Genomic DNA, 24,815 nt, shown 5'->3' with positions numbered 1-24,815 from the left:
GGTCACGTGTGGGCGTGCGGGGCGGCAGCTGCGGCGGTGGTGACGGGGGCGGCGGCCGCGCGGGGTTGGCGGGACCGGGTCGAGACTGCGCCGCCTTTGCAGGTACCGCGCCCCCTGGGAACCCCTCCTGAGTCTCCCTGTGTCCCAGCCTCCGGGTTCTTGTGAGACCCTCCCTCTGCCCCCCCAGCCACGCCCCCGTCATTGTGGAGCCCTCGGCTTTGGGGACCTCCCCCCCCCCCGAACGTCATTCCCCTTCCTTCAGACCACTGCTCCCTAAATCCCCCTGGCGCCCGTCTCCTAGGTACCCCCCTTGGAGACGCTGCAATTCTGGGGTCTCCCCCCTCCCATCCCCTCACCCGCCCATCCCCGGGGTGTGGGGGTAAGCCGCCAAGCCACGCCCGTGTCAGCCTGTGTTTTTACCCTTCCAGACGAGTAGGAGTTTATTGTCTTTTTTTTCTGGGTAAAAAATAATTAAGAAAAATAGTGCTCATAAAGAAATTAGGGGAGGCCGCAGCAGCCCCTAGGGGTGTTTGGGTGCCTCCCAGTGCACCCTCTGCCAGGTGCCCGCCCCTTCCCCCCACACCAGGTATCGAGGGAGAAGGTCATTCTGAAGGGGTGTGTGGTCCCCACACAGCCCAGCATCCAGTCGGCTGTGGCTATTGTAGAGCCTCAGGTGTGAGAAATCCTGAGAGGCAGAATTCCTTCAGCTGCCCAGCTTTGGGGCCCTGGGTGCATCATTCTATCTCTGTGGGCCTCAGTTTCCCCATCTGTGTAGTGCCATGAGGCACATGAGTGCACAGAGTCCCGGAAAGGTGCAGCATGTAGTGGATTGTGTTGTGAAGACTTGTCTGGTTTCGATCTCTAGGCTGTCGGTAACACTGCTGTCCAGTTGCTGCCGATTGACTGACAGCGACCCCAGGTGCACCAAAGGAGACACTGCCGGGTCCTGTGCCGTCCTCATCCTCCAGGCTAGGTTTGCCCCTGTTGTGGCAGCCTCTGTCATTAACGGTCTTCCTCATTTTCTTATTTTATTTTTCTCTTCCTCTTATCCGACCACGGAATAGTAGCGGCTACTAGCTAATGTATTCTGGATATGTTGTAAAGAGAGACCAGTCACAGGAGAAGGGCATCCTGCTTGGTAAAGTAGGGGGGCAGCAAAAAAAGAGGAAGGCCCTTGCTTGACAAGATGGATGGACACAGTGGCTGCGGCCTGGGGTCCAAATATCAGGACGGCTGTGGGCATGGTGCAGGACGGGCAGTTTCTTGTCTTCTTGTACATCAGCTCCCTGTGAATCAGAACCAGCTCATTGGCAGCTAACAACTAGCGAATGCGCCCTGACCACTTACCGGTGCAGTCACTGAGCTAAGTGCTTTGTGGGTGTTGCCTGGTGTCATTCTCAAGATCGTAGGAGGCAGGAAATATCCCCGCTTCTCAGTTGGTTTCAGGGAAGCCCAGAGGTGAAGTAATTGCAGCTGCATCTCACTCTTGGAGAGCTTGGCTTATAATTGGTGCCTTTAAAAATTTTCTTTTTTTTTTTATTGTCCTCCCTCATCATTCTCAAAACATTCGCTCTCCACTTAAGCCCCTGGCCTCAGGTCCTCATTTTTCCCCCTCCCTCCCTGCTCACCCCTCCCTCATGAACCCTTGATAATTTATAAGTTATTATTTCATCATATCTTACACTGTCCGACGTCTCCCTTCACCCACTTTTCTGTTGCCCGTCCCCCAGGGAGGAGAGCACATGTAGATCCCTGTAATCAGTTCCCCCTTTCCAACTCACCCTCCCTTTACGTTCCAATGAAGGGATCATCTGCCCTGGATTCCCTGTGTTTCTGGTTCCTGTCTGCACCAGTGTACATCCTCTGGTCTGGCCAGACTTGCAAGGTAGAATTGGGATCATGACAGTGGGGCGGGGGGGTGGGGGGCAGGCAGAGGAAGCATTTAGGAACTAAAGAAAAGTTGTATTTTTCATCGTTGCTACATCGCACCCTGTCTGGCTCGTCTCCTCCCCGAGACCCATCTGCAAGGGGATTTCCAGTGGCCTACAAATGGGCTTTGGGTCTCCACTCCGCACTCCCCCCCTCATTCACTATGGTAAGATGTTTTGTTCTGATGATGCCTTATACCTGATCCCTTAGACACTTCGTGATCACACAGGCTGGTGTGCTTTTTCCATGTGGGCTTTGTTGCTTCTGAAGTAGATGGCCACTTGTTTACCTTCAAGCCTTTAAGACTCCAGATGCTATATCTTTTGATAGCTGGGCACCATCTGCTTTCTTCACCAATTGGTGCCTTCCCCTCCCCCCTCCCCTGTGTCTGGCACAACAGCTGTTCGAACCCACCAGCTGCTTCATAAAGATTCACTTTGTTCTGTAGGGCCTTCATCTGTCCGAACCCTGCCACCGCAGGGGGGTTCCGTTTTGGTGGTAGTTTTTGTGGTCTCTGCAGCCCCATGTCAGACCAGGGCTTTGAGCTTGTCCATTCTGGGCCCACCCCTGCTGAGAATTTTCATCCCCTCCTCCCCCCTTGCTGCCAATTATACTGAATCTAAAAGTGCATGCCAACAAGAGCCCCAAGAATCTATAAGAATCTGCACGGAGTTGCAGTTCTATATATAACAGTCAACCCTGCCCGGGTCTGCAGTCGGTTGCAGATTGGACTGCTGTGATCTGCAAGGATTGCATTAGCTGCCCTTGGGAAGTTTTAAGAAGACTTCTGGGGGTATTTTTTGCTGGCAGGTTTAAAGATTATGCCTGGGCAAGAGTTCCAGGGGCTCGTCCAGCCTCCATGGCCCCGAGAAGTCTGACTTCTGTGAGTGCCATGTGGGAATATGAAATTCTGTTCTGCATGCCCTCCCTTTTGGTCAGAATTCTTCCGTGGCATCTTTGAGGAAAATGTTGAGTCTTGGTAGCTGAGCCCAGCCCATCCTGGTCTCCTGTGTCACTCAGCCTCATCTTCCTCACTGCACCTTCCTGAGTGGCCCCTGGTGAACAGAGGCCAGCACATCCAGGTTGTGCACATCCTCCTGCATGTGAATAGGGTTTTTATTCACAAGGCTGGAGATCCTTGGATAACAAAGAAAACACAGCTCAGGGGGTAGGGTGGTCTCTTTGAACGGCTTTCATGGGTACAGGGCCATGCCTGGAGGGATGTTTCATTGTGTCTGGGCCCATGGAGTGGATCCTGACCCTGTGGGAGCCCTGGCTGCAGAGTGGGGTACTTGTTGAGCTGCCACTCGAGGTCAGCTATGCAAGTACAGAAGCCCACGTGTGTGGGGAAAACAGGAGGCTGTCTGCTTCCGTAAATAAAGAGTAACGGCCTCGGGGACCCACAGGGGCAGTTCTACCCTGTCCTGTAGGGTTCTTGGATTTGACGGCAGTGAGGTTTTGTTTTAGTGACCCACATGCCACAGTACAGGTGCCCCAGGGAATTTTCTAGGCTGTAACCCGTGTGTGTGGGGACCGATTGTCTGGTCGTTTCTCCTTAGGAGCCACTAGGTGGGTCCCCACTGCTGACTTTTTGGACAGCACTGGAGTGCTTTACTGTCTGCACCACCAGGGACTCCTGAGACCCCCTCGGGCAGATAGTTTGTCTTTGTTTCTTGTTCATCTCCTTTATATTTTCACAGCTCATAGGGTCCCCGAGGCGATACATCTCCAGGGGAAGAGACAGCCCCCTCTTTCTCCTGAGGCTGTGAGCCATGCGGTCAGAGGCCTGCCACAGGGTTCCCCCCGAGAAGCACGCTCCCACTTTTCAAAAGTCATTTTAGGAACGCTTGGGGTGGTTTAGGGGGGGGAGACGTGACTTCAAAGCCCTTTTCTTCTAAGAAGCCAGCGTTTTGATCGTTTCTCTGAGAGGCTGGCCATGGTGGCTGCCTGACCTTCTGTCACCTGGCTGGTCAGGGGTGAGGTCCAGGGGCACTGAGGTTCCTGAAGGAGAGGGCAGAATGTGGTGGCGGGAGGCCTGGTCTCCCGGTCACCAGAGGAGCATTCCCAACCAGCAGAGGGGGGCTCCAGGAACGACCCCTCAGTCTGGAGGTGGGATAGAGAAGGCATCCTGGATGAAAGGGGGTGAGAAGCCCGTACCACCTGTGCCATTCACGATCGCCTATGTGCTACCTGCTTGGAGAGAGCACGGTCTGTGACCGGAAGCCGGTGGCCTAGCCTTTCACTTGTAGGAGCTGACAGTCTCCCCTCGCCCCTCCAGTCACGTTCTGTCCTATTGTTTGAGAGGGGCATTCTTTAATGGATTAAGTTGCTGATCGCTTCCTGCCATGCTGCCGCTGAACTAGTTATAGAGCTAGGTTAAGTCCAGTCTGGCTTAAGTCAGGTTTCTCCTGACTCCAGGAGGCAGGATGACCGAGCAGAGGCAGCAGGGGGCACAGGCTGGTCTGGTGGACGGAGCGCTCCGAAGTTGGCCAAACAAATCCACCCTTGGTAGTCTGCTGATGACTCCTGGGATCAGCAGCCAACACAACAGGAGATTGAGGAACCAGACTCAAGATCTAGCCCCTGCAGAAGGTGAAGGGCCACAGAGAGGTGCGGCTCTCTTATACAAAAAGGCTTTTGACAGTAAGGAGGTCTTAGCAGGCTGTGATGGGGTTAAATTGAGCTCCACCCCTACCCCTGCCCCTGCCCAGGAGCACCTAGTTGACATCACCCATAACCATCAGACCCCTGTGTGTACTCCATGCCTTTCCCCACTCCTGAGGTGATTCCGGCACCCCAGCCCCCTGGGCAGGGTTGTCCCCACTGCATCCCCTGGGACACCGCACACTGTCAGCTTCACCGAGTGACAGAGTGGGACGGTGGCTCGCTCTCCCGGAAGATGAGACTCCTTTTTGCTGCTGCTGTAGAATGTTTTCTTAGTTAGGACTTGTGTTCCGTATCATCACATCACGTTTCTAGGAGGGGCCCCTCCCCCAAGTTTTGCATCCCCTCCCTTCTCCGCTCACACATCCTAATTGCTGTTCCCTCGTGTCTGTGTGTGCGCACGCAGGTTTTCTTCTCTGCGTCCCCACACACAAGCGGGGCTCTCTGCACCACCGGCCTGTGGGCGCCATTCAAGGCACTGGGATTGATTGGGGCCCGAGGCCACGCGGGCAGTCCAGGCCAGATCACAGGAGGCCCCGGTGTAGCTCCAGGTTGTTCCATTGATCCTGCTCCTTGGTGGCCAGTCCTCTCACGGCTGCAGCCGCTGTGGGGTCAGATGGCAATGAACCGCCTGGACTGCGGGGCTGAGGTGCTCTGGGGGCTCCATGGCTGCCAACGGAAAGGTCTGCGATTTGAACCCACCCCCTGCTGCCCTGGAGAAAGACGGGGAGGTCTGGCCACGGCAGGGGCAGCCCTTGTCCACCCCGCGGAGGTTCTCAGAGTGCGCTGGAAGCCAGCAGGTGTAGTCTTTCTCGTTGTTTAGTGTGTTTGCAGAGGTACTGCCAGTGGAATTCAGAAAGGAGCTGGAATGTCCTCAGAAGTCCTCCCTCGCTTGCTTGTTCCTCTTTCCCTGCTGAGCCCCTTGTGTCCCCTCCCTCCCCATCAGGTTGCTGTTGCCATGGCAGCGGTAGACAGCTTCTACCTGCTGTACAGGGAGATTGCCAGGTCCTGCAACTGCTACCTGGAGGCCCTGGCGCTGGTGGGCGCCTGGTACACGGCCCGCAAGAGCATCACCGTCGTCTGTGACTTCTACAGCCTGGTGCGCCTGCACTTTGTCCCCCGCCTGGTGCGCAGGGCAGACCTGGTCAAGCAGTATGGAAGATGGGCCGTCGTCAGCGGTAAGAGGGGCCTGACCCGGCTCCAGGGGCTGCTCAAGGGACCTTCTGGGGCGGGGGTGCTGTGCCCAGGACTTTTGAACCGGATTGTGGAATCCAGCCCACATCCGGATGGGTTGTAAGGGAGGGTTGTGTAATTGAAGAAATTAAGGGGCAGACAGAAGTTTGGGGGTGCACAACTCTTCTGTGGCATCAGGAACCAGAGAGAGAATGTATGTATTCTTTACACCAATTTATATAGTCTCAGAGAGTGCAAGCACCATCCCCAGCCACAGACACCTACCTACTCATAACAAGGTGGGCAGAATCTTATCCCTAGAGGTCCCTGGGTTCATTGGGGGACTAGCCTACCACCAGTGCTGGGGGCAGGTGTGACTGTCTCCTGAGCTGGGAGAACAATAGCTACATATCTGCTCCTGTAGATCAAGCTTCCGGCCAGATAGCCGTCAGCCAAGTGCTTGTAAGGGGTAAAACATTAAGGCAGCACTATAATGGGATGCTATTGTGGGATGATTTTTAATTATGAGAATGTGATTGGGACTCTTCTCCAATTGACAAATGTGAAGGCCTCCTCCACCCCGAATCCTGGCCTCCTGGGCTTCCTCATCATGAGAAATGCGAATTTGGCCTCACACTCACACTCTTCCCATGCCTCTGTGCCGCCCCCCCACCCCCTCACCCCCATCCCCACCCCCACCCCCCGGTGCTGCGCTTTCTGATGGGAAGATGGTGAGTGAACAATCAGAGTTCTGCCCTCACCCAAGGAAGAGGGTCCCGGGGCTGGCTCTCCCTCTGCCTCACTCCCCGGCTCCTCCTCTCAGGCTGACATGCCAGCTCCCTGGGCACCACCCCCATTCTCAGAAATGCCCCTGCTGCGTGATTCGTCACCCTCACTGATGGTTGGTCTCTGAAAAGCCCCTCCTGCCACACAGTCACACCAGACACAGGCCTGAGAATGACTACATGCTGCATCTCAGGTCCGCTCGGGAAAGTGCCAGACAGAGAGCACTTCACCTGTTGGCGTGCCAGGAGAGGGCTTATCCAGCACCTGTCAGCCTGGGGGAGGGCTTACCTAGTAGTTAACAGTGTGGGAGAGGGCTTACCTAGAACCTGTCGGACGGGGGGAGGGGTCATCTAGTCTGCCCACCCCTGGGAGGTCCACATAGTCCCCACGCTGGCTGCTGACCGAGAGGAGGATGGGGGTTCCCTTCACCCTGTGTGGCCTCAGGAGCCAGCCTGGTGATGTCCTGCTGGGGAACAGCCATTTGGCCCCGAGGAGCACTCCGGTCTAACACACAGGGTCACTGTAAGACAGTCACCGCCACGGCAGATGGCTTTTATCAGGCGCCCTCCTGATGGACACCTGGCTCAGTGAGCTTTGACTGTGCACCTGGCTCTGCTTGGCCGCAGCGACGGGCTGTGTCAAGGCAGCTTGTTCAGGCATTTACTGACACCCGGCAGTCAGCAGTCTGTGTGTGTGTAGCCCGATGACAGGGGCTCACCTCCTAGCGGGGTAGCAGGCTCACCCCCTCCTCCTCTGGTTGTTTCTCAGCCATTCTGTCCACTCCTGCCCCTGGACTCCCATCTAACCTGTCAGCTCGCCCTTGTTCATTTGACCCGGTGGGTGGATGCACAGCCTGGAGCTGGTACCAGTTCCTCATGTCCCCTTAGAGGACACGGGAATGGGCCATGGGTTTTTCCAAGACTGTCAGTCTGGATGGGAGCAGACAGTTTCATCTCTCTCCCTCAGGGCAGCTGGGGGTTTGAACCGCCGACCTTGTGGTTATAGCAGGCACACAACCCACGGCACCCCCAGGGCTCCATTTCATTCCTCGTGGGTGGACGTGAAAGGGCTCTGGGCACATGGCCTTCGCTGGCTCAACTGAATGAACGGTAGCGGTTGTAAGGAGACCCCGGAGTGGGGGTATTTTGGGGTTCTGGTTTCAGGGGAGTTCCATCCCCCAAGGCCCCTGAGAGCCTGGGTTCCATGAGAAGGTGGCGTTTCTGAGTCCGAGGTCCTTCCTCCCTGTGGCGTTGAAGGAGCTGCCGAAGGCATTGGGAAAGCATATGCCGAGGAGCTGGCGAGCCGTGGCCTGAGCGTCATGCTAATCAGCCGAGACCTGGAGCCGCTGCAGGCTGTCGCCAAGGGCATTGAGGACGCCTACGCCGTGGAGACCGCTGTCATCGCCGCAGACTTCCACAGCGGCCGAGAGATCTACGGCCCCATCCGAGAGGCGCTGAGAGACAAAGACGTGGGCATCCTGGTCAACAACGTCAGCGTGTCCTACCCGTGCCCGCAGTACTTCGCCCAGGTGCCCGAGGACACACTCTGGGACATCATTAACGTCAACATCGCCGCTGCCAGCCTGCTGGTCCACATTGTGTTACCGGGCATGGTGGCCAGGAAGAAGGGGGCCATCGTCACCATCTCCTCCGGCTCCTGCTGCAAGCCCACCCCCCACCTGGCTGCCTTCTCTGCTTCCAAGGTAGCGTCCCACCCACTCACTCAGCCTTCTTCCCTGGGTCCCTTCGGGACTGCAGTCTGGTCAGTGCGGGCTCGCTCTTCACTTCCTGGAAACTGATGTCAGCCCTCCCTCGGTTCTCCCAGGCCTACTTGGACCACCTGAGCCGAGCGCTGCAGTACGAGTATGCCTCCAAGGGCATCTTTGTGCAGAGCCTGATCCCCTTCTGCGTGGCCTCCGGCACCACCGCCCACCGCAGCTTCCTGCACCGCTGCTCCTGGCTGGTGCCGTCACCCCGGGTGTATGCACACCATGCGGTGTCCACCCTTGGGATCTCAAAAAGGACCACCGGGTACTGGTCCCACTCCATCCAGGTAACACCATGCTCGCAGCTCCCCAAGGGAGATGCGGTGCCTGCCTGTTGGAGCAGGCAGAGCTGAAGGAGGGGTGCTGAAACCTGATTCCTGAGGCTCTTGGTTAAGTCGCCAGTTGTCTTGTGTGGAATTGCGGTGTGATGACGATTCAAGTCCCCTCTCTGGGTGGCATCTCCACCCCCCAAAACCAATCCCACTGCCTTTGAGTCCATTCAGACTCAAAACAGCAGTCCCGTGGGGCCCCTTCCCCCTTTCGGGCCCTGAGGCTGTCAGTCTCTATGGGGACTCCCAGAGGCTTCTTCAATCTCCCTCCCACGTTGAACCTGGTGGGTTCCAATGGCCCAGCTTCAGGTTAGCAACGCAACACCATGTCCACAGCGCCACCTGCTCTGGTCATGTAGGTAGTAGCAGTGTGGAAACCGTATCGCTACATTCATGTTAACATTATGTATTTATACACTCACCTAAGCATTATTTTGGTGGCCAGCCGAGACCACCCCATTTCCTCATCCAGCACTAACCCTGCACACCCCTCTCTGCATCTGTCCACACCGCCAGCCTTCTATTCTGGAATGCTTTTGTAACAGGCGCGTGTTCCTCTCTATCCACACACTGCACTGTGCCCTACAGGTAGGTGTGCCACCAGCTGCTGAGTCTCCTGGAGAAGGGGCTGGGTGGTGCTCATGTTTCTACCCACCCCCACCCCAGGAGAACACGGTGCTCAGTCCTACAGCCCCCATGCACACCTGTCCCTTGATTGTGTGTTGCCCTGGTGCTGCCGGCGCTAGGCTCTAACTGTATCCTCTTTCTCTCTTGCCTTCAGTTCCTTTTTGCACAGTACATGCCCGAGTGGCTCTGGGTGTGGGGCGCGAACCTCCTCCACCGCTCACTGTGCACGGAAGCCTGAGCCGTGCCTGACCAGGGGAACCTGCAGCATCAGAAGGATACAGTGAGAGCCCCGGATGTCTTGTCTTTTTGGAGGGGCTGTTCAGCATACTGTCTGAGCAGGCTCGGGAGAGCCCCACAGAAGCCCTGAACCGCACAGGCCAGTGATGGCAGAGACCCCCAGGGCAGATCAGAGGAACCCATGTCCCCTCGCTGCTTTCCCAGGATGTGCGAAAACTGTAGCCCTCTGAAACAAGACGTCCCGGGACTGGCGGAAAACAGACGTGGCCTGTGGGCTCTCGCGCTTTCAGACAGCCGTGAGGATGGCGGTCTTTCAGGGAGAGTGACCGTTTCCTGAGCCCCGAGCAGCATCGGCTGCCAGTGTTCATCAGGAAAGGCTGCTCCCGAGTGCTGGTTCATAACCAGGCTGGCTGAGACTTGAGCAAGCGAGTGAGCGTGCGTGTGAGAGAGAGAGAGTCTTCATGTGTCATTGTATAGCTTTGGCCGTTTGTGTGTAAAAGTGCTGCTCCTCCCCGGAGGTTTCCTTGGGAGACATGCATGTCTATGGCCAAGCAGTTTGACTGACAGGCAGCCAGCTTCTACAAAGACATGCCAGGATGGCGGGACGTGGGACCTGATGGGGGCTGACGCTCGGAGGCGATGCCTCTGCATACTCAGCCGGCCGGTCCCATCCTGTGCTGTGGAGGGGCAGCGAGTACTGTCTCCGCCCCACTCCGAGCTTCCAGTCTTACCTCCGGTAGACACGGGGGACGCACAGGGAAGGTTCCCGAGGACCCATGACGACTTCCCAGCCTCGCGTCCTAAGCTCCTCCCCCTGGGTGAGGCCCTGCCTGTGGGAGTGGGCAGTGCCCCGTTTCCGTCCATGCTCCTGCGCCCTCCCATCCCGATCCAGTCAGTGTTCGGGTCAGAACCCCGTGTCTGCAGAGCATTTGTTAAATGGCGTCCTGCTGATGTCTGTGATGTGGTGTGTTGTCCCTGTGTGAAAGTGCCCACGAGGTGCCCGCCCTTGGCTTGGGCTGTGACTGCAGAGTGGCCAGTGCTCGTACTGATGTGGAGAGAGGCACCCTCGGTGCCCCTCGACACAGGCCACACCAACATCTGCTCAAAAACGTGTTGTCCAGGTGTCACTAAGGCCAAGCATTCGTAAGGACCACATCTTTAGGGCTCTGACAACTGTGAGTCACAATACAGATGTGACAGGTGGTGCAGATTCAAACCCACGCCAACCAGTGACCGACGCTGAAGCCAGTGCTTGGGTCAGAGGTCGAGAGCCTGCGCTGTAGATTGAGTAGCTCCTTGCCCGCTTCTACACCCTGCGCCCAGCTTGGTCCCCGACCTGGCCTGCAGCCCACACTCCCACCGGTGGCGTCCAGAGCTCGTCTACCAACCGACCGACCTTGCCCATCAAAACCACAAATGGGGGAGTCGATAATATTTGGTGTTTTGGTGGGCGCTCCCAAGGGGAGGCTGCATTGTGTGGCATGTGGTGTTTTATCTCCGCCCAGTGTTACTTTGTGGTTATGAGAACTAGAGACCATTCCCCCCTCCTCTTCCCTCGCCCTGAACTCTAAGGGGTTGGGCCGAAGCTCTAGCTGCCTCTCACATACGCTGTCAGCTCAGCTAACGTCTTGGGGGCCGAGAGGGCGGGGCTCAGGAGTGAGGCAGCCAAGCAGTGGCCGGGCCATTGGCCAGCCATGTTGGCACTGGTTTTGCCCCCTCCTCTCAGGACACAGGTGCACACACCAGCCCAGAGCAGGTGCAGGAGCTGTTCTAGCCCTCTGTGAGTGCCCCCTCCTAAGTGAAGCGCCCTTTCCCTTGCCTGCACCTTCCTATCACCCTCTCCCCTGATCATGGGAGAGTCTGTCTTGGGTGGGGTTTCGTATGGAGCAGGTGGGAAATGGGAAGCATTGGAACGTCAGGCAGGAGCAGAGAATTTACAAACGCACGCGGCTCCTGCTTCAGATGTCAATAGTGCTATTTCCTCATCCCCTACCTGCCAGAGGAACCGTGATCACATTTATGCTCCAAGTTCCTGCCTCCAGGACTCACTCGCAGAGGGGAAGGCGCAGTGTGGCTGGGCGTGAGCTTCTCAGCCCTGGTTCACCTTTCCCGACAGGCTGAGTCAGGCGAATACCCAGCTCGGCCAGGGAACTGGGCCCCGCTCAGGGAGACTCACAGCAGGTGGAGTCTTTTTATGTTTCCCTCCACCCGCCCCCCCAAGCTCCCTTATTAAAATCCGTGGGAACAGAAGTTGGGGAGTCTGCTTCGAGTCCCAGTGCTGTGGCTCATCCGCTTTAAAAGAGGGTTTCCTTGTGAACAAAGACGGACCCTGCCGGCAAAACATGGACAGCTGGAGATCCGTGAAGCAGTGCGGTCTTAACCATGGTACTCGGTCACGATTCGGGTGGAAGCTTACAGAACAAGTCTCCCGTGCAGGGGGTCATGCCCGTGTTTGATGTGTGATGCTGACAGCAGTCCCCACACAGGAACAGCCCTCCTCCCACTTCCTCCCTGAGTTCACTGCTCACTTCCATCCTTCTTGCCCCTCCTCCTCCTGCTTGTATTCTTTCTGAGCTCCGTCCTTGTGCAAATGCAGCCCTTCCCATCACCTCTGCAGGGTTGAGTGCCCACATCCCTGGTGCCTGGGATTTGTGCAGGAGGGAGGGGAGAGGAGGGGTGAAGGGTGAGCTCAGGCCTCGGCCTGAGTGGGACTGAGACCCGCAGCCCTGCGGAGTCCATCAGTCTCTAGCAGACTTTTTAATGATTTTTTATTTTCACGTTTTCCTCCTCTTCTATCCAAGACCCCCCCTATTGCAATGGCTTTCCAAGTGGTAGCCGGGCACCATCTAGTTCTTCTGGTCTCAGGTTCTCAGAGGCTGGGGTTCCTGTGGTTCACAAGTCCTTTGGACTAATTGTGTCTCTGCTCTTGACTGAGCTAAGAGCGGTGGGAAGCCGGTAGCCTAAGTTCTTCTACTTAACGTAGTTAGAAAAAGTCCCCCTTACTACACGCACTCTCTGGGCAGGCTTTATAACTTGACAGGTCGCTCAAAGACAAACAGGTTGGATGCAGGCTCCACCTACAAGGGGCAGGAGAGCCTTCTCTTATTTACCCGTTAGTGATTAAAAGCTTGATCCTACCTTCTAGTTAGTCCACAAAGACATCCTGCAACTGGCCTAAGACTAGAAGAACCGGATTGTTCTGTTTGCTTGCTTGTGGTCAACACTTGTTTCCCGTGATTGTGCTGAAAATTGAGTTATTGTAAAACGTCTCTCCTTGACTCCCCAGGAAAAGGCAAATATATTCTCCATGAATTCTGATCTCAAACAGGATGCCACTAAGACCTGGCTGTCAGTCTCCTCGCTGGTGGCACCTTCTAATAAAAGTTCTATTTCTTCCCCGAACTTGGAGTGACGGAATTGGCTGCGACGTTCCAGGGTAAATGTCTGCATTTCAGGAGGCACGGGAGGTTCCTGTCTTGCTGGGCAGAACTCCCTTGAACTCACTAGGTGAAGCCCGCCCCCTTGGATTTAAGGAGTTGTGGGAGCTGCCAGCAGCTTCAGCTGCCCTGCTGTGGGGCTTCACATTCCTTGGCAACTGTTCGCAATCCATTGGCCCAGCTCAGTTCCTAACCCAAGTCATTCACTAGCACTCGATAACTATGCAACTCACTTGTTCTAACCTAGTTCCTAACCCTTGTCTATAGCACAGCGGTTCTCAACCTGTGGGTCTTCATCCCTTTGAGGGTCGAAGGACCCTTTCACAGGGGTCGCCCAATTCATAACAGTAGCAAAATGAGTTATGAAGTTATGGTGGGGGGTGGTCACCACAACATGAACAGTACTAAAGGGTCCCCGCATTAGGAAGGTTGAGAACCACTGCTCCATCACTTGGTGACTGTTTGCAACATATTGGCCTAACCCAGTTCTAACCCTCCTCACTATCACTTGGCAACTATCTAACACATTGGCCTAATCCAATTCTGAACTGTCTGTGCATTTAAAGGCTTACCAAACCCACTGCTACTGGTGGATTCCGACTCAGACTCACCATGACAGAGTAGCACTGCTTCAAAGGGTTTTCAAGGGTGTAAATCTACAGGTGCAGAATATCTTAAACGTTCTTTTTCAGAGGGTCTGGTGGAACCAAACTGCCCATCTTTTGGTTCCCTACTGTGCCACTTGCACAGTGACCAAGAGCTGTTAAAAGATGACCAGGATTCAGGGGAAGGACCCTGAGCCTGATTTTGGAGCCAGACCTAGAGAGGAAAGCACAGGGGTGCTAACTGAAAGGTTAGAGCTTGGAGCTCACCAGTCGCTCAGGACAAAGGACAGCCAGCCACTGGGTCAGTTCTCACAGCAACCCTATATAGGACTTCACAGACAGTACAGAGACAGGCTGTTGAAACTTTCTCCTGAGGAGCGACTGGTGGGTTTGAACCTCTGGCCTTGGGGTTAGTGGTCCAGCTCATCTGACAGTGATACCAGGGCTCGGAGACCCAGGAAGCATGCTATAGGGTAGCCAGGAGTCAGTTGGCTGGGCAGTGGGTTGGGTTTGTATTAGAGGGGCCAGCAGAAAGCGTTTGCAGTATTGACCCTCCATGCAGACATGTCAGGAGAGACCAGTCCCTGGAGAAGGACACTGTGCTTGGTAGAAAGGAAGTGCAGCAAAGAAGAGGAAGGCCCTCCACCAGATTGGGTTGACACAGTGGCTGTAACAATGAGCTCAAACACAAGAAACAATTATGAGGATGAGCAGCAGTCCCTTTTTTTGTACACAAAGTTGCTTTAAGTAAGAACCAACTCAGTGGCAGCTCACAGTAATGTCTGTTCAGAGCCTGGTGGTGTAATGGGTTGAGTTGGGTGCTAACGGAAAGGTCGGCAGTTTGAAACCCTTGCAAGATTTATAGTCTGGGAAACCTGCAGGGGCAGTTCTACTCTGTCTTCCAGGGTTCCTATGAATCAGAATAGATTTAAAAAAATTAGTAAATCATATATCAGGGAGGGCTTACAGGTCTTATAACAATCCATACATCAATTGTATCAAACACATTTGTACATGCGTTGCCATCATTTCCAAGACATTTCCTTGAGCCCTTGGTATCAGCTCTTCTTTTTACCCTGGAATTGATTTGATGGCATTGAGTTTGGTCCTTTTTCATGATTATTCAGCATTCAAGGCTAACAGACCTCCCCAAAGGGACATTTCACCAGGGTCACCCTTGGTAAAATCTCACCCAACTGGCCCGCTTTCTGGCTTCAAATTCCAGCGAGGACGTTCGAATACTTCGACTCTCACCAACTTCACCCACACCTATAGGGTTGACCACGCCTCCATCTTCCGGCCCCCAACCCCAAGCCCCGCGTCGTAAACATCGCGAGAGTTTCGTTCGGTCCCTGGGCTCCGGGAGCGCGCACGCAGGCCCGGAGCACGCTGAGCATGCGGGGGCGGCGCTCCCGGCTGCTGGTCTCGCCGCTCAGGTTACGCGGTCTCGCGAGAGTTGCGAGTAAACAGCCCCGAATGGAGACCTGAGGCGTGCTAGCCGCCGCGGCTCCGTTATCCCGAGCCCTCTGGACCGCAGCCTGAAGCGGCTGCAAGTCCGTCTGCCGCCTGCTCGCCGCGCAGGTGTGGCGGCCGGCCGCCCCCGAGGCCCTGAGGTGAGGTGCGGTCCAGGACCCCCCGCGCGGACGCCCCCGGGCCTGTACTGCGGCGCCGCGGGGACTGGCAGCCGCGCGTCTGGGACGAGGGGGGCGTGGGCGCCGAGACCTCCCCGAGCGCGCCCTGGTCCGGAACCCGACGGCCCGGCCCGCCCCGGGGGTGTCCGCCGGCCCTCCCGGGCGCATGCTGTCCTGTGGCCTTCGGCCCCCAGCCTTCCCGGAGGTCCAGATTCCCCGGACGCCGCTCTGCCCGCGGCCAGAAGGGTGGGCGTGTGCTCCGGGGACCCCAGAACCGGCCTCCCGAGGCGCCCTCGGGACATCCCGCCGCCTGGCGAGCACCCTTGATTCGGGCGGAGACTCCGGGGAATCTTGACTTCCTCGTCTACCCAAGTCAAGGCAAATATTTGCATTTCCTTGACTCTTCGAAGGACGCTTCTCAAGGCGGTGGGTGGAATAAGACCTCAGGTGAATTCTGCAGCTGGCTTCTTCCGTCCCAGGAAGCCCAGCCCTGGGCTCCCACTTCCCGGGCTCCGGTTGCATGCAGGGCTTGGGGAGGAGCTTTACTGCCCCCGTATGATTGTTAATAAATCTGCAGAATCATTTTTTTAAGATTACATTTATTTATTTCATGGTAAGCACTTTTCAGTACCATCCTTGGCATTGGGCTGCTAACCTCGTCCATCAGCGAGTTCAAACCCAGCCCCTCAGTGGGAGTAAAGATTCAGCTTTCTCTTCCCATAAAGGCTGACAGCCTTTGAAACACAAGGACAACGTTCCCCTCTGTCCTCTTAAGTTTCCTGAGCTGGAATGGACTCCATGGCGGCTGTGGGGGTGGGTTGTTTGGTGGTCTCTGGATTTAGAGAGTTGTGTAGCCGTCGTCCCCACCATCCACTTTTAGAACGTTTCCCCCATCCCTGAAAGATCCCTTGTGCTTATTTGCACTCACTACCAAGCCCCAAAGGAGCCCCGGAGGTTGAGTGGGTTACATTCAGGGCTGCTAACTGCAAGGCCAGCAGTTCCAATCCCCCAGCCCCTTGACCTGAGAAGGATGAGGCTTTTCACTCACAGAATTATAGCCTTGGAAACCCTATAGGGCATTTTTACTTTCCACCCTGAACCAAACGCACTGTGACTGGGCAGTTCCAACCCTGTAGGACAGGGTAAAACTGCTCCCTGTGGGTTTCCCAGACGGAGTCTTTTTTTTTTTTTAATCATTGTACTGGGGGCTCATACATACACCCATTGTGTCAAGCACATTTTTACACTTGTTGCCATCATTCTCAAAACATTTGCTTTCTACTCAAGCCCTTGGTATCAGCTCCTCATTTTCCCTCCCTCCCTCATGAACCTTGATAATTTATAAATTATTATTTTTTTCAAGCCTTACACTGACCGATGTCTCCCTTCACCCATTTTTCTGTTGTGTGTCCCTAGGGAGGGGTTTATATGTAGATCATTGTGATCAGTCTCCCCCTGCCCCTTCCCTTACCCTCCTGGTATCACTACTCTCATTATAGGTCCTGAGGGGTTTATCTGTCCTGGATTCCTTGCTCTTATCTGTACCAGTGTCCATGCCCCAGACGGACTCTTATGGGAACAGAAAGCCTCCTCTTTCTCCCTCAGAGTGGCTGGTGGGCTTGAACTGCTGACTTTGCAGTAAGCACCCCAACACATAACCTGTTACTGCACCAGGGCTCAAGTACCCTGTTCTGTGAGGTCCCTGTGAACCAGAACCAACTCGATGGCAGTGAGTTTGGTTTGGGACTTGGCCCCAGGCAACCACTGAGCTACTTTCTGTCCCTCAGTTTGCTTTCTCTGAGAATCTCATGGGGGCCTCTCTGGCTGCTTTCACGGGTCACACCTCCACTCCCCTGTATCGGTACAGCGCCCTGCTTTATGGAGCGTTCACTACAAATAGAAACATTACTACGCGCCTACCGCTATGTGCTGCAGCAGGAGCCCAGTGTTGGGGTGCTCACCCCACAGGTTGGGGTTCCAAGTGAAAGCAGTAACAGTTTTCACCCGGAAAGCTTTCCAGCCTCAGAAACACTGGGGGCGGGGGGGGGGAGGTGTTCTGCTGCAGATGATGGCAGGGTGGCTTGTTGACAATGGGAGGAAGTCCTAGCTGGCCTCCGTCACCCTGGCTGGGTCTCTCCATCACTCTGCCCAGGCATTCCTGATCAGGAGGAAGGAGGTGGTGGGATAGGAGGCAAAGGAGGAATTCTAATCCTGGGCTTGTGGAGTCTTTAAGCACCTCGCAGCGGTGTCTCTGTGGGTTTCAGAATCTGGGATTTTGGTGGTAGAGTATGGGGGTGGGGTGAGGGGTGGGGCCTGTGTGAGCTAGACCTTGACTCCTGAGTCTTTCTGCATCTGGAAAATTCTTCCCCTTGACCAGTGCTGTCTAATCATTTCTCTGCCGCTCATTTTAAGTGATGCGTGAGCTCCTTCCCCTCTGGTGGGCGCTCCGCCTTCGCCATGTTCAGGCTTGGTGAATGCTCTCCTCTCCTGCTAGAGGCTCACTCACTGCCTTCAAGTCCATCCCAAAGCACAGCAACCCAATAGGGCAGGCACCTCAGGAGGGAGGGAGACCGGAGGGAGAGTCCCAGCTTTCACTGGACACATGATGGCATTTTGGGGGAATTGAAGTGGAACTGGGGATCTGTGCTTGAGGGAGACCTTGGAAGGTAAAAAGACAGCAACATGGGAGCCCATGCTGTAGGTCTTCAGGTCCTGGTCCCTCGTCTCTTCAGCTGCTGGGATGCCCAGGGCCACCATGCGGACTGTGCCTGCTAATCACTTAGTTATCCTTAACTCCCCTCAATCACCTCCACCATTTCCCTCATTTACTAGAGCCTTTTTACCATTGAAGCTGCCTTATCTCTGCCGCCGTGCCCCCCCTAGTGAGCCAGGTGCAGTATAGTGAAGTCAATGTGGAAAGATAAGCCGCTTCTTGGCAGTGTGAACTGGGACTCAGAAGGCAGCCCTAGGTGATCACATGGTCAGTGTGTGTTGTCCCTCACTGAGGGGTTGAAGGATCAGGTCCACCTCAAGGGTCCCCAGGAGAAAGACCTGGCGGGGGATCCACTTCTGAGAAGCTAGCTGATGGCTGCAGACCTCTGGAACAGTTCTGCCCCGGCCCACCTAACGTCATTGTGGAGCAGGGTTACCTCTGGGCCCCTGGGACCCAACCATACCCCAGGTCCACTGACGCCCGGATGGTGTTCTGTCCCGTAGGTTGGCGTACAAGTGATCCACCTCCGCCCTTGGACCTTGACTCCACACTGCAAATGGCGCCCAGGACTCTGTAGTCTTGCCGGAGCGGGAGGCGCCTGGAGCCCACCATGGAGAAGAAGCGGAGAAAGAAATGAACGCCTCTTCTCTGGCCAGGCCGCACCAGGCCACGCCGCTCCCCGGGGCTCCGCGGCAGACTGGACCGCGAGGCGGCTGAGCAGTGATGCGTGCGCCCCTGGCCGGGACTGTACGGACCTTGTAGTCAAGCTTTGGGTTTCCTGGACTGGGGGGCTGCCTCCTCGCACCACCATGCCACGTGCGCTCTCCTGGCTGCTGCTGCTGGTGGTAGCCCTGCTCCGTGGGAAGCAGCCTCTGGGTGGCCGGCTGGAGAAGAGGCCTTTGGAGAAGGCCCCGTGCCCCGGCTGCCCACACCTGACACTGAAGGTAGAGTTCTCCTCGACTGTGGTGGAATACGGTAAGCGCTGGTCCCGATGGCCTCCCCAAGCTCAACCCAGGCACATTCTCTCCCCTCCCTGGCAGGGGGGCAAGGGCCCAGCAGGCACCCGAGGACAAGCCGGTCTGGAGTCTACTGAGGCACCATTGCCGGGACAGGAACCTGCCCTGTAGCGGGTGGGAGGGAGGGAGAGTCTGCGAGAGCTGCTGGGGCGTGGGGTGAGCAGCCTGCCGTAGTGCCGGGGCTCCTTGGTTTCAGAGTACATCGTGGCCTTCAACGGGTACTTCACCGCCAAGGCCCGCAGCTCCTTTATCTCAAGTGCCCTGAGGAGCAGCGACGTGGACAACTGGCAGATCCTCCCCCGTGACAACCCATCTAGTGACTACCCCAGCGACTTCGAGGTCATTCAGATCAAAGAGAAGCAGAGGGCGGGGCTGCTCACCTTGGAAGGCCACCCCAACATCAAGCGTGTCACCCCCCAGCGGAAGGTCTTCCGATCCCTCAAGTACGCGGAGTGTGAGTATGGGGCCTCGGGGTCACCTCCCTGCCGTCATGTGCACACCAGGTAGTCAGTCGGTCAGTCAGTCTCTGTCTGTGTGTGTGTGTGTGTCTCTCTCTCTCAACCTCCTGCCATGTGCACACCAGGTAGTTTGTGTATGTGTGTGTGTGTTGTGTGTGTCGGTCACACACACAACACACAACGTTGTTGACAATGATCAGGAGGCCACAGAGTTAGGGAGGGAACAGTGAGCATCTACACCCCTTGTTGTCCTTTCTCTGACAGTGGAGGAGATTACAGGACGTTTCTTTGTTAAAGCAAGCCCCCCAGCTGTCGCTGCTCGGGAAAGATGAGGCGTTCCACTCTGTAAAGATTTGCATCCTCAGAACCCGCTAGGGCAGGCCTCCCCTGTTCTCTGGGACCGCCTGTCTGAGTCTGGACTGACTTGGTGTCCGTGGACGTGGTGGGACTGGAAATGACCTTTCCCCAAGGTCAACCCAGAGCCATCCCACCTCTCGGGAACAGCCCTCTCACCCCGGGAACCCTTTGCTCTCCTCTCCTCACTCCTTCCTGCTGTTGGGCTTCTCCCTTTCCTGCTGTGGCTGGCCCTCTGCTGTGTGTCCTCCTGGGTCTCACTCTGTCACTCAGCGCCACACGGCCACACACAGTGCGACTCTGCTGGGCCTGCGAGGTCCCCTCAGCAGGTATTGCTGCAGGCTGTAGGAAGCTTTGTTCAGGAAAGTCCCAGACTGGAGTGGCCGCGTCTCAGCAAGCCCTCCCTGCAGGCGCATACACTCTGAGAAACAGCGTCCCCTCCCCCTCGCCTTCCCGAGAGTCCATGCTCTTCCCTGGGCACCAAGGCAGAACAGTAGTTGGGCATCCTTCAGGGTCTCACCTGTGTGCGTTTCACTGTGGTTTGAGTTTAGGGATCGACAACAAAAGTCTGAGGAGGCAAGAGCTCAGGGCATGGGGTAGCTGGGGGAAGGTCTCCCAGCACAACTGTGTCCCCTCCAAGAGTGAGCCAGCACCTGCACCCTTGTGATGGCCAATGGGGTCCAGTAGAGGCTTCCTGCCCCTTTTCTCACCCACGCAGGTTCCCATTTCCTGACAACTTCTTCCTAAGGAGCTCCCGAGATGGGTCTGTGTCCTTGGAGAATCTGCGTCAAAACTGTAATCCGTTGCCATTGAGTTGGCCCCTCATAGCAAGCTTGTGGGTCAGGTTTGAACTCCCCCTGCGGGTGTCTGAGGGTCTCATTCTTTCCTGGAGCAGGAAGCCGCCTCTTTCTCCCGGCACGGCTGCTGGTTCCCACGGTGGGCTCACAGCCGCCACACCACCAAGGCCCCTCCCACCCCCCCCCCAGCAAGGCCGGTCTGAACTGGCCTCTGCCTGCAGCTAAACAGGCCCAGCAGCTCCCCGTGGGAGCCACGATTTGGGCGGGACCTTTTATTTCAAAGATCCTGTGGAGACTTTCCACAGGCGCCTTCTGAGAGAGCTTGTCTGCAGCAGGAGGACCAGGGAACCCTCCCAGCAGTGCTTTGTGCCTGATCTGTTTCCTCCGTGTCTCCTGTTGGTGCCGGCACTGTGAGCAGAGAGGGGTAGCCTGGTCTGGCTCCTCTTGTCCTGTGCGTCTGCTCACGGTGCCTCTGAGCCTCTGAGGCCGGGCAGCCGCACAGAAACTGAAACACAAGGAGACGGCAAAGTAATCTGCCTACCAGAAGGATATAGGAACTGTGTGTGTGTGTGTGTCCGTCTCCTCTCCCAGAAGAACCCTGGTGGCATGATAGGTGATGTGTTGGGTGCCGCCCACCAGGTTGACAGTTGAAACCACCAGCAGCTCCATGCACAGGAGAAAGGCGGGTGTTCTCCCATTAACGGGGTTGCTGTGAGTTGGCACCGACTTGAAGACATCGAGTCATGTTGTATTCTGAAAGCCCATGAGGGGCCCTGGGGGCACAGTGGGTTACATGCGCCACCCGCTCCTCAGGAGACAGGTGAAGATTTCTACTCCCGTAAGCAGTTGCGGCCTTGGAGACTCACAGGGGCTGTTCTGCCCAGTCCTGGACTCCTAGAGCCAGCGTGGACGCAGTAGCAGCGAGTGAGTCTGTTTGTTGGGATCTTTCTTAGTTATATTGTTTCTCCTTGTAAAGTCACCTTTTTGAGGCAAAGCAGGAAGATACAAAGGAATGAAAGTGATACACGGTGCTGCTCTCTTTCCGCCACCATACATGCTCTTCAGCGCAGGAGGAAATACCACAGGGCCGGCCCACTGAGCACCTGGCAGTCAGTCTCCTCTTCCCTGTCTGTGAGGTGGACCGCCCCCACCCCCACCCCCAACCCCCAACCCCCAGGAAGCCGGCGCCTCTAGCCTCGAGCCACTCTCCTGTAAGCTTCCATGTCCTCACCCCGAGGAGCCCTGGTGGCACGGTGGGTTCCACGTCGCCCTGTTAACCACAAGATTGGCAGTTCAAAACCACCAGCTGCTCCTTGGGAGAACATGAGGCTTCTCCTCCCATAAAGAGTTAAGAGTCTCAGAGACACCAAGGGGCAGTGTGTTTGGGTTTGTGTTTCCTCAGACATACAGTGGTGCCTCTTCCTGTCCCACAGAGTCCCCTTGCAGCTAGGGTGACGTGCTGCCCAGGAGGAGGTGGCAAGCGGCGTTGAAGACACTCAAAGCTGATGATGGTGTCTGCCTCTCTTGGGGTTGAAACCTGTCATGTTCTGGGTCCCGGCCATTGCCTTGGCCAGCGGGCAGGAGACAGCCCACCTGTGTCCCACAGGACGACGCTCACAAATACTTGGAAGCAGGCGTGTGCACACCCACTGGCCCTCAGGCGCGCTCTCTCGTGTTTCGTGTTTCAGGATCTCTGTGGGGGTCCCTCTCCCCAGCTACTCGCGTGTCAGGGTTTCAAGTCTCCTCACATTCTCCACTCTCTGTCACCCATTCTAAAGGCGGAAGGCCAGCTCTGAGGAGACTGGGAGGGAAGCCAGACAGGGCTGCCCTCGCCCTGAACAGGGTGCCTGGTCAGTGCCTCCAGTACAGCTCCAGGCTGTTGACATGGGTGACAGGAGCCAGCTGCTCCTTTACAGCCGGATCTCGGGTGCGGTTTTCCAGGGCCTTCGCTCTGGGGAGTAGGGCTTGGGATGCTGGAGTCAGGGAGAGAAATCGGCCCTGGGAACGACGTCAGGGGTTGCTGCTGGTGGTTTGAGCTCCTTTGAAATCTTGGTTCCTGCACATGCTCTGGAAGGAGGTTTAAGATCTAATTGACAGACGGGAAAATCCACCCTCTGTAGTGTCCGTTTGGGCAAGTTTTGATGTATGTGCGCCCCCCTCCCCCTTTCCCTCAGTGTTTGTCCACGCTACTTTTTCACCCTTTAGAGCAACACTCGCTGAGAGGGAAAGACACGTGCGCATGTTAGGAACACCACAGGAGGGAAATGCTCCCGATTCCCAGCTTCCTACGTTAGTTCTTGGCCCTTCCCTCCCCCTTCCTTCTCAGCAGGGAGGAGTTGCACGTGGAAACCGAATTTTGCTTCCATTTTAAGGCCACACTTGGGTCTGCTTCTCTGCAAATGAATGTGAGCCCCCGTGTGCCTTGAATGGTGAGAATACTGCAGGCCACTCAGGACCAGACTCTGTCCTTAGCTGGGAAAACCCTGCTCTCCTGGAGGCCCACCTTCCCAGGCATCCCTGCCCCCATCTGTCAATGTGTGTGACCACCTCTCCTCTCTCTCCTCCCCCTCTTGGGACCAGCTGACCCCACCGGGCCCTGCAATGACACCCGCTGGAGCCAGAAGTGGCCGTCGTCCCGCCCCCTGCGCAGGGCCAGCCTCTCCCTGGGCTCTGGGTTCTGGCACGCCACCGGACGCCACTCCAGCCGACGGCTTCTCAGGGCCATCCCCCGGCAGGTGGCGCAGACCCTGCAGGCCGACGTGCTGTGGCAGATGGGCTACACAGGTGCGTCCTGCAGGCAGGTGAAGGGCGGGAGGAACCCCGGGTGGGAGTACTGGACACCATGGCCGGGTGCCTGCTTCTCTGCCGGCAGCACTTGCTGTGCTCAGAGGGTGGGTGGTGGCCACTGCTCCCCCGCCAGCACAGGCACACAGCTCGAGGGAAGGAGGGAAAGTCAGCCTGGCAGTTACCAGTCTCACTGGTGGGCCCCGAGGCTACTTTCACCCCCTTCAGGTCTTAAACAGAACTCGACACCCCTCACCCCCATCCTCGCCTCCATCTGCATTGCCAACCAAGTGACAGGCCTACGGGCAAGCAGAATCCCAGGGAGGCACGCAGGCCTAAGACAGACAGACTGACCAGCTCAAGGGCCCCAGGGTGAAGCTCAGAGGGCCAGGAGGGAGAGGCAAGAGGAGGTGGGGGGGGGGGGGTTGGTCCATGGTGGGGACACCGAGCAGTACCCCACAGCCGCTGCTGAATGGGAAGCCAGTTTCACTGTCAGGCTGTGGTTCTAACAGCAGCCAGCACGGGCTCTGCTTGCGTCCGTCCATCTGGCAATGCAGTGAGCATTCGCTCTCTGCGCCCGTGTGGGCCCTGCATGCCGAGTGACAGAGGAGTTGACCGTCTGACCAGCCGGTGTGGGTTTCAGCCTAGGACAGTTAGCAACACTGCTTCCCTCCAGAAAGTGCCTGTGGTAGCCGAGGGGAAGGTCTGTACCCACGTCAGCCGGTGTCTCCTGATGAGCAGACCCTCCTTCTTGCCTCCCTCGTCTCCCCTGAAAAGTCCCCTACACAAACTCCCCTTCCCTGTGGGCGAGTGTTTCTGGGGCTGGATATCTGGGAGCACTGTGTGCCTATCAGTGAGTGACACGTGTGACCCTCCAGCCAATGAAGCACTCGCCCAGATCGGGAGTGAAACTCACGTGGGCTGGAACTCCTAGATCCCAGGGGCTGATGGTGTCTCGGGGTGGAGCAGATGGCTCTCGGCTGCTTTCAGAAACAGATGCATCAGTGTTGATGGGAGAGGAGCCCCATGACCCGCTTCCAACGGGGGTAGGGTGGGCTTCAAATGTTTGTAGAGAATCTGCTTTTTAATTCCATTTCACCACCAACTCTTTGAGGTCCCCTTGTAAGAGCATATTGTTGGGGCTGGCCACAGAAGGAAGGTGCCTTGGGGTTTCTCATCAGTTTGCTCACCGCTAGGTTGGTAGTTCGAATTCACCAGCTGCTCTGAGGGAGAAAGATGAGGCTGGCTGCTCTGAAGATTTAGAGCCATGGAAACCCTTCATAGGGTCGCTATCAGATTCAACTCCATAGCTGTGGGTCTGTTTTTTTTATGTAACAGGGGGGGGGTGGGCTACTTCCTTCGTGTGGTCTGCCCCTCTATCCATAGCTCATTCAAGAAAGCGTCACGTGCTTGCAGCTGTTAATAAGCGGCATCAATAAGCTGCAGCCCAGGGCGGGGCAGGGGCAGGCACAAAGCCTGCTCCTTAGCTTTGCGGTTGGCGAGTGCTCAT

At 56.5% G+C, this 24,815-nt stretch overlaps 2 protein-coding genes across 2 annotated transcripts in view; both read left to right on the top strand.

Moving 5' to 3' along the window:
* The first annotated feature begins 11 nt into the window (after nt 1-11).
* HSDL1 (hydroxysteroid dehydrogenase like 1) lies at nt 12-12,929 on the top strand. The gene is made up of 5 exons (XM_075536562.1): nt 12-102; nt 5,540-5,771; nt 7,809-8,254; nt 8,377-8,604; nt 9,428-12,929. The coding sequence occupies exons 2-5, from the start codon at nt 5,552-5,554 to the stop codon at nt 9,509-9,511; spliced, it is 978 nt and encodes a 325-aa protein (XP_075392677.1). The 5' UTR covers nt 12-102; nt 5,540-5,551; the 3' UTR covers nt 9,512-12,929.
* A 2,067-nt stretch (nt 12,930-14,996) lies between these two features.
* Nucleotides 14,997-24,815, top strand: part of MBTPS1 (membrane bound transcription factor peptidase, site 1) — a 30,684-nt gene continuing 20,865 nt past the window's right edge. The window contains exons 1-4 of the mRNA XM_075537984.1: nt 14,997-15,165; nt 18,400-18,871; nt 19,109-19,366; nt 23,102-23,305. Coding sequence (XP_075394099.1) covers nt 18,706-18,871; nt 19,109-19,366; nt 23,102-23,305 — 628 coding nt within the window. The 5' untranslated portion in view covers nt 14,997-15,165; nt 18,400-18,705. The remainder of the gene's footprint in view (nt 15,166-18,399; nt 18,872-19,108; nt 19,367-23,101; nt 23,306-24,815) is intronic.

Source organism: Tenrec ecaudatus, chromosome 18, assembly GCF_050624435.1.
Source record: "Tenrec ecaudatus isolate mTenEca1 chromosome 18, mTenEca1.hap1, whole genome shotgun sequence".
Lineage (NCBI taxonomy): Eukaryota > Metazoa > Chordata > Mammalia > Afrosoricida > Tenrecidae > Tenrec > Tenrec ecaudatus.
This window is presented reverse-complemented; position numbering and strand designations above follow the sequence as displayed.